This window comes from Limulus polyphemus, unplaced genomic scaffold, assembly GCF_000517525.1.
Source record: "Limulus polyphemus unplaced genomic scaffold, Limulus_polyphemus-2.1.2 Scaffold974, whole genome shotgun sequence".
NCBI classification, from domain to species: domain Eukaryota; kingdom Metazoa; phylum Arthropoda; class Merostomata; order Xiphosura; family Limulidae; genus Limulus; species Limulus polyphemus.
Genome location: NW_013666584.1, coordinates 269,383 through 278,904, shown reverse-complemented (window position 1 = coordinate 278,904; position 9,522 = coordinate 269,383). Strand labels below are relative to the sequence as shown.

The 9,522-nt window shown below is 33.8% G+C and overlaps 1 protein-coding gene across 1 annotated transcript in view; it reads left to right on the top strand.

Moving 5' to 3' along the window:
- Positions 1-3,401, top strand: part of LOC106461504 (dual specificity protein phosphatase 1-like) — an 11,980-nt gene extending 8,579 nt beyond the window's left edge. Inside the window, exon 3 of the mRNA XM_013921326.2 lies at positions 1,692-3,401. Within this exon, the coding sequence (XP_013776780.2) occupies positions 1,692-2,131 (440 nt within the window). The 3' untranslated portion in view covers positions 2,132-3,401. The remainder of the gene's footprint in view (positions 1-1,691) is intronic.
- Positions 3,402-9,522: the final 6,121 nt, after the last annotated feature.

Below are 9,522 nucleotides of genomic sequence, written 5' to 3'. Positions count from 1 at the left end.
TAAACCTTTTTTGATTTACGGTATTTTCGTATTTTGATGTTTTGAGCTCTTTTATGTTTAGAACAATATATACTAATTTTTAAAGTATCAAATTGAATTTTTGTTTAATAAAAAAATCTTTCAAATGCGACTGAGTTTTTTTACCGCCAAAATGTACCTTAAACATTCTTGTCTCCGCCTCGAACGAAAAGTGCTTACAGGGTCATTTACCAAAAATTGGGGTATGTGTTCCCACAAGATAGTGCAGCCTCAAATTTTTGTCCAAATTAGCCTTCTCACCGGGAAGAAAATCACACCGCCTCTGCTAGCTAACTTTATTTTAAGTTATCACGTTAGAGATTATTCTAGAAACTTAAGTACAATAAAATTTAATCATCTAAAGGATATTATGTGCAAATTTAAGCGAGGATGTGTAATAGAACGTCGCATTCGAAGCACTGTATTCCATAAATTTTTAGCTGTCTTGCTAGTGCGTAGCTAAGCCTTAAACGATGATGGACAATATTACTGGTTAAGCAACTAAAAGTGATTTGGAATTACGCTTTAAAACACGCTTAAGCACAAGTTCGAACCAGAAAATGCTGTACCTACGTGTTCCATCACCTGTAAATTGAACTTAAAATTTACAGAAAAAAACTATTTCGATTTACAATGACTCCTAAAAAATAATCAAGTCATAACTTGTATATTAAAATCTACAATAAATTCAGAACAGTTAATATTACGTTCAGCTACAGTAATGTTAATATGGTAAATTTTGATAAATGTCTTGGGCTAATCTTAATCTTCCTTAACTTATGAGTGTATATGCTTCAATTGTAGACTGACATGGCATGCAACGAGATATTCAAAATTAGAGCACTTCCTGTGATGCTGAGTTAACCGTCAAACTTCCTGTTAGGCCAGTTCTCTACAGCTACAGTACCATTATCTGTTGTTTTCATTTGCAGCACGCGCATGCTGTTATGCTTCACGAGCTCCTCTCTGGATGGCATTACCCAACTGAAGCACGCGTTTTTGACTTAAGAGACTTTTTAATTTTTTTTCTCCCTCTCAATGTGTACTCTGTTCTATTTTCTACAACTTCCTGAATCTCCAGGAACTTGAGACTCGTGCCATTAACTATTATGCGCGTTTCTATAAGATACATCAACCAGTACGCCGTGCTCTTACAAGACAAACAACCATGTGTGTAATTAAGATCTGCGTGTGGCGGTGAGGGTATGTTCACCGGAAATGTGATGTTAGCGCCCCACGTGTCTGTTATCGTTATCTCCTTCAAGCCGAGGCGTTAAGGGCTCGTTTTCCTATAAATAATTACAAAGAAAAAAAAAAAAACACTAAGTTTGAATTTTAAATTGTACATGTAGTATAATATGCTCATCAGATTAAAAAATAATCACGTAAAGACTTGTGATTTTTTGTTGTTGTTGAGATTGAACTTAAGTTAAATTTTTATTAACACTGTCAGTAAGTTTACAATTATGTTTTGTTCTGAAATATGACAAGAGTGACTATTTATTTTTTGTTGAGGGAGAGGGGAATTCCACAGTTGTTGAAGCTTGCTCCATATTAAGAAGTATGTATTAGCTGTGTAGATTCAGTTATCCTTAAAATAACTTAGCATGGATAGCATTATTTTATGAAATTTAACACTCTTGGAGTAAACGTATTATTTTTCTTGTTTTTAGATAATGCAAGATCTGTCAATGGAAAAGTACTTGTTCACTGCCAAGCGGGAATCAGTCGCTCGGCGACAATCTGCATCGCCTATCTTATGGCTACCAAAAGGTTACGAATGGAGGAAGCTTATGAATACGTCCGCTCTCGACGACAAATAGTCTCTCCTAATTTCAGTTTCATGGAGCAACTATTATCTTTCGAATCTCAGGTTTTCTCTCCTTCTGCTCGTTTATGCTGCAAACCCACCCTTTCACCTCCTTCTCCCCTCATTGCTGTAATTCCACGGAATCCCGATCCGGACTCGCTAACACCCTCTGGAGGTGCTCAACAGAGTGTTTTTGACTTTCCCGGAACCTTAAACTCACTTTCGTGTGTTAGTTCTGGACTTACCACTGCCACAGAGACTTGCCACATGCCGTCTAGTGTGACGTCAAGCTCATTGTCTTGAAATAACCAGCCAACTCAAGACCGGAAAATCTGAGTTGTTTCAACTTGAATATACAAATCATGAAAATAATTTTAAATTGCTATTCTGTCTAGTCTTAACTTAAATTAGATATTAACTAACCAGAGTAATATCATTTGTAGTTAAATAAATCTTTTAAAAACTATTTTTATGAAATTTACTTTGACTTGTGTAAGCCAAATCTTAATACGATAATCAGCAGAGGTAGACCTTCGTAAACACATGTATAGTGTTATTTCCTAGTCCAAGTTAACTTTCAATAATTTTTAGTGACAGTTTATCGTAAGATATATTATCATAAAACTGTTTTATCAGAAACGGGACCAGTCTTTATTTATGTGAAGTGTCAGTCAATGTAAAAACAAATCTATGTAAATATCGATATCAAAGTTACATCGTAGAATTGAAATATTTTAACTAAATATCATTAAACCACTATTGTTTATTCTTATTTGTGTGAGATTTTACCATCCCCCCCTCCCTCCCAGTACAATTTAAAATCGTATCGCCATTTTAGAAATCGCATAAGCATTGCAGTGTTGCTTCATTCTTAGAAATCAATTTATGTGGACGACTGCAAGGAAGTTATGGACCAATGCCTTGCTCTATCCTGTCTTTATCTCGTCTAATCTGCTTCTCTTTTACCTACTGCCAATTCTTACTTTCTTGAAGTGTTGTGTATTTAATTTGATATCCACGTAATGCACACGTACAAAAGACCACGGTGAAGTCACGTGATTCCGTGACTATTTTAATCTCTTTCGTTGCATCTGTCTTCCTTTATCTGCCTCTGTTTTGTGTTTCTTTTATTTGTACTATTTTATCCTTATCCTGAATTATCTGTCTGGGTATTTATTTTCATCCATTTCCTTGCTGGATTTTAATAGCAAGTAATTTTCAGAATAAATAAAGGTAAACGAATTTATATATTAGTCCAACTACGTAGTTAATGTGTTAAAGTTGACTATAGATATGCATTTATATACGTTTGTTGGTGTGTGTGTGTGAAAATAGTTTTTCTGATTTGACAGAATTTAATATATACAAATGATTGTAACGTTGAACTGAGTTTTAGTGAAGACAAGTGTTAATCGTTATGTTCACGAAACATTAGGAAAAACTCGACCTTTTTCCCTGATGTTGTTGAACTGTCTTTCAACAGGGTCTTATCTATTTGTTCTCAATTCTTCAACTAATCATTATAGAAGTTAATTGGTTTAGAATAAGAATGTGTTTTATTGATCATAAATTAGCAAATAGTAAAATAATGTTAATTGGTACTCGGTGTTCGAAAAATCGAAAACAGAATTTCTTGAATTATAAGCAAACGTGTGTGTGTGTGTGGGGTTGTGTTAAAGTTTTGAGTTGACCAGTTATCGTTAACAATTAACCACTTCCGCCTACCGGAAGTCTTCATTATGAAGATTTTTGTATACGAGAACATGACCACAAGAATGTTTGTTTTCTGCGGAAGATAACTTCAGATTTTTGTACTTGCCTACTTGTGTAGTTTTCAAAATATTGTATAATGACTTTTATTTCTGGCGATCTTCTAGTCAAACTTTGTTTTCTATTTATTGCACCATAGTTCTGTTTTGGATTTAAGCACGGAACGAATTTCATAATAAAATAACGAAAAAAAAAACCTGTGTTGTAATGTTCTTATTTTCTTTTAACTGAGAAAACGTAAGTCTTTATTTTTCAGCTATATCTAGAACTCTGATTTCTTCACTTTTAGATTTTGTAGTGTGCAAGATAAAACACAATAATTCGTGTCGGGCAACAGCATCCATGCCATAATCTGCAAGTTTCGAACTTTGGTTAATTGTTGTTTCTTGAAGGTAGTTAACTATGTCTAATATAAATTACTCTCGAGAAATGTTAACCCTCAACTTACTGAGTTGTTTTATGACATCTATTACTGGCTGAGTCCGTCCACGATGCATTATTTTGAGTAATTTTGTTTTGGTCTGATAAAAACACTTTATCAAAAACATTAGGTTAGGTTAATATTCATACAAAGATCACCTGAGATTGATTGAAATATTTATGGAATTTTTGTTGTTGTTGCTCATGTTATTAAGGACTCTATGACCATCCAAGTCGTGGGCCTACAAGCAACTGTTATTCTTCAGACAGTTTAGGCTACATCGGTAACTGTAAAATTAAGTAAGAATGTGTAGAAATATTGGCTGCTCAAAAAGTCGCAATAGAATGTAATTGTTTTATTTCAAGAGGTGTTTTAACACCGTTTTTCAAATTCAAATTTTTTATCTAATTTTCGGAAGCATGGTTAGATGTTAAACTTGAGTTGCTGAAAAGTTTCATTTGTTATCTATTGGTCAAATAAAGTGTTTAGAAAGACTGGATATTTGGACAACATTTCGGATCAAGTCTTTTCGTCTTCAGGGATGTAGGAGCACGAGTTATGGTGGAAGGAAAAACAATAACGACCTCATAACTGGGGAGGGGGGAGTTTTTATCGCCCTACATTTCACTTTACATACGCTATCTCTGGACAACAAACAATACGAGGATTAGATCCCAGATTTCACTGTACGCTATCTCTGTACAACAAACAATACAAGGATTAGATCCCAGATTTCACTTAATTCACTTCACATTTCACACTTTAGAAAAAAAAAACCTTTTCACACTTTAGAAAAAAATGTATACCTTTTTCTATATATTATTTATCATTGAAGGATAAGTAACGCAACTGCTTGCAAACACACTTAAATAAGTGAGTTGGCGGTTTCATGGTTCAGGAACTGTCCCTAACCTGTAAACCGCCATCTCTCCTATTTATTCAGGTGTTGATTTTCTTTGACATTGGTTATAATGTTGTATCTTTTCTTCAACCTAGTACTAAAAGATAAAATCTACTAACGTGCAATATGCAGTTATCTCAAGTGTTCATGATTTTGCTTTTCTTTGTAGTAATTCGTATAACCAATATATTGGACAATAACGCAAGATAAATTTTACATTAAAATCTGAATGGTACATACTTTATGCCATCTAGTGGCAGCTTCTAAGACTAATTGAAATGTCAAATACCACAAGTCCTGTTTTAATTAGAATAATATTTTTAAGATTTTAGTAATATAATTATTTGTTTAATTTTAACATATTCGGAATTAGTAATCAAACGTGGTGTATGCAAAAGGCAAAATAGTCCAAAGTATAATAAAGAGCAAGTGAAAATAAAACCTATATAACTTTTCCTTCATATTATTTTGGATTATTTTTAAAGCTATTGATCATTTTGTTTTCTTTAAAATAAACGTCTGTATACCACATTTAATACGTATATAAGGGCAGTGATCAATCAAAACTTTATATGCGAATTTCAAAACAAAGATATAACTGGTTTTACCTGCTTGCATGTTATTAGTGTGAATAAAACCAATTAAAGAGAACCCTCGTTGTAATGCACAAGTACAAAGGATCACGTGTCTCCATGACGATATGTAAATTTTTTGTACTTCTCTTCAGAGCAGGGTTGTTTGGTATAAAATAATCAAATTTTAACTGTACGTAAACCCGTAAATGTCATAAAATTGTTTCTTTAATTGGGTCAGTAGAAGAAAAAAAGTCTCTCTATGTCAGCAAAAACAAAATTGTAAGGTTAACGATCTTACTGTGTAGTATTTTTTTGTTAGGTTTTTTATTTCCTCAAACAACTCAGTTTATATCGCCGGTTTGGCATAATAATGAAATAACTTCAGGATAGGTTAAATATAAAAGTCAAAGGAGCTATAACAACTGAGGATAAAGAAAATCAATATCACTTAAACAAACCAAACTTTGTTTATGAAAGTTTTTGTTAAACTGCTAAATTACATGCAAGGTTTTCTTTCAAGTGGGGGGTCATATTGTTTAAAAGGACTGTTTCATATGTCATTGTGTTATATAAACTGTTTAGCAATTTGCCTGTATACGCGCGCGCACACACACACATACTAGATGTATTTTGCAGGATCCCCGAAAGTGCTTAGTTTCAAGAGTAAATAAAACCTAAATTAAAATTAACAATTTTTTTTTTTTTGTCTGTCGAAGCTCATATGTGTTGTAATTTAAAGAGTGTATAATTCTTCTTGTGATTCATGGCATGCGCACGTTTTACTAACGTCACACCAGTACAAATTGTAACTTTAAGCGTCCTTAAAGATATCATTTTAGTGTCTACTGACTAACTGGCAGATAACACATTACTGTATATTGGTGCGAGTGGTTGAAACAGGTGACCCCTCCAGGCAGCCGTCGGTCCCTTTTGGGGGAAATAATGTCGTAAGCCATAATTTTAATATTGTATTACTTGTTTGATAGAGGGAGCTCGTCATTTCGATGACGTGAAGATTCTAATTTTTGGCAATATCTAGAGGCAAGATACGCTGTTCATAAGTACGAGTAACCAGTTCCTACAGTCACGTTCACTTGTAAGAAAAAACGTTTCAACATTGATTCGACAAATAAATGTACGTTTAACCTGAAATTAACGTGTCAGTGTAAACTGCGAGACGTAAGCCTGACATAATTTAATAACTGGTTTTGTTAGATAAGCAAACAGTAAATCACCAAGTAACTGAATAGTAGAAGAAACGTGATAACCCTCATTGAATACTCATTCGCTATTTACTCAAATGAACATTTCACTCTATATTCTTGCTTCTCGATATTTCGCAAAATCTCCTGATCATTGCATCATCATTATTAGCAACTCCCTTTCGCAAAATCTCCTGATCATTGCATCATCATTATTAGCAACTCCCTTTCGCAAACTACTAAATTACGAAATTAAAGTTATAGCTTATAACACGTTTGTTTTGTGAGCTTAGGCCTACAAATTGTGTAAAGGTGAATGTTATAGAATAAATAAATTAATTTGTTATTGTTTCATGGACTGGATCTCGTATTATTTTTTATAAATAATCCAAAACCAACCGCCCAACCACAGAACACGCTATAACAACATATATCTATATATTACAATACGAATACTCTATATCTTTCTTTAAGAATGTTCAAAAATGAAAAACGCTTATAAATCGTACTACCAACAAAACTGTTTTAGTTATACAAGAAGAAGAGAAGCATTATATATATATTCTGATAAGGGAAGTAAAAGAATCCATGTTGTGAGATAAAGATAATACAGTCTGATTTAACTTTCATTACAAATTTCGACATGAGCAATTAGCATGGGTAAAAAATCTGTGAAAACAAAACAGTTTTAAGTTTATAAACGAAAATATACACATTTGCACAAATTCCAATAATATTGCGAGGCAATCTAACTAACGACAACCATAAACACTAAAGTTGTGTTTGGTAGCAGTAAGTTTGAGTACAGTATTTTACATGCTGTCCAGCAAAACTTAGTTGTGCTGTTTCATAGGAAAATGAACACTTGCGACATTTTTTGATACAACGAATACTTAGCGATACATCTTCAAATTACAAAAAGTTCAGAAATGTAATTTCCAATATCATTGAACCTTCTTTGTAATATTTTTTATTTTGAACGTTTTTAAGGGAGTTATAAAACTCGCGTCAATTACATTGAAACTTTTTACAGAAACGCTTTGTATTGCATCTGTCAGGTGGCTTAGCGACATGACCGTTACAGGTTGGATAAAAGCACCAAATCTTATGAGATTCCTATGGGCCTGATGTTTATGACACTCTACTTGCAATCTGTGGGTCGCAAGTTCGAATTCAGTCGACGAAAATGCTCGTTTTTTTAACTCCGAGGGTGTTATACTGTAACAGTCAATCATACTATTCGTTAGTAAAGAGTAGACCAAAAGTTGAAGGTGGATGGCGTTGACTAGCTGTCTTCACTCTAGTCTATTACTTCAAAATTGGGAACGGTTAGTGCATATAGCCCTAAACTGGTTTTGCGCGAAATTCAGTAAACAAATTCTGTAGGTCCTAATAATCACTTTTAGGCTAGAACCGCTCCTGAATTTTACCTGGTATCTACATGGAACACCAAAATCAAAGATGGTCGACGTCCTTAATAAAAAGTCACTATCTCAGATTCTAGAAGTTCACAAGTAGGCCCGATTTTTATCGAAATAGTTTTTTACTAGATCACTGAATCTGGTTTCGAACGTTATGATGTTCTAAGTCCATTTTTTGATAATTATAAAACAGGTACAGGTAAATCAACTTCATAGATTTAGTGAAAAACATATTAATAAAGTTTTATTTTCGGATTTCTTGACATTAAACATCCACGTTATTGGAACCAATATTCTTATTGTCTTTGTGATTCTATGTTACACATTACTCTTGCACCTGCAATGTTCTCAATGTATATCTGAAGTTCTATAACACAACACATTTGTACTCGTAAAAAAGAGCGTGGCCCACATTGACTTTGCCACATTTACAGATGGAACAGTTTCCTTTACATGAGTACTTGTTTAGGTCCCTAGAGACTTCAGACATTGTTATCCAAGTTGGCACCCAGGATTTATACAGCTTGGTCCAGACAAAACCTTACGGAGAAGGTACCACCTACTGTGTCTGGTTGCTAGTTGTTTAACTTCAAGCTTGGTGGACTTCCCATTGGGCATGTTGAAGTAAGACATAATAAAATATAATATCCTGTATTGTTTACCATCTCACATAACGAAACACTACGTGATTATAGTATTAGTCACAATGTGAATAACGTTAAGATGTTTGTTTCACGTGGGTGATAGTTTGTTTATGGCTTGAATCTTATGTCTCGTTGACAGATTAGAGAAGACTGGTTTTTGTCCTGCATGACAACAGCCAGTCTCTCAACCTACTGGGAGTCTATATACAGCAGTCTATATACAAATGTCTCTGTGAGCTCTTCGTAGGATTGCCACGTTAATTTTTGCCCTTACTTTTGAAGGAGTGTGTTCTCTCGAAACTGGAATAAGATGGATAAAACACTGGTGAACCTTAAAATCTTGCCTCTCTGAGGCTGGCACAGATGGTATTTATGTATTCTAAAAGTGCTATAGTTCATCTTGTGTTTTCACATGTGCAAATGCTAGATACCATTCATGTTAATGGCTGGTATGTTAATGATATCACGCAACGTAAACGACTAAAATGGTGTGTAAACTAAAAAAGGAGGTGAATGATATGATGCACACAAAGACAGCTTTAGGTACATACAGATGCAATTTTGCATCTTCAGATTACTACATGGCTCCCATCTGAAAACCCACAAAAAACCAAAGTTATGTATAACAAGTACACAGCGTGGTCACAAGTAAATAGACACCACCTTTTCAGAAAAAAATGAAATTTTTTAGTCATATTCACATGAATTGATATATTTAAAATTTAATTAATATCTAGTAGATCTTCCTTTCGCTTCGTGG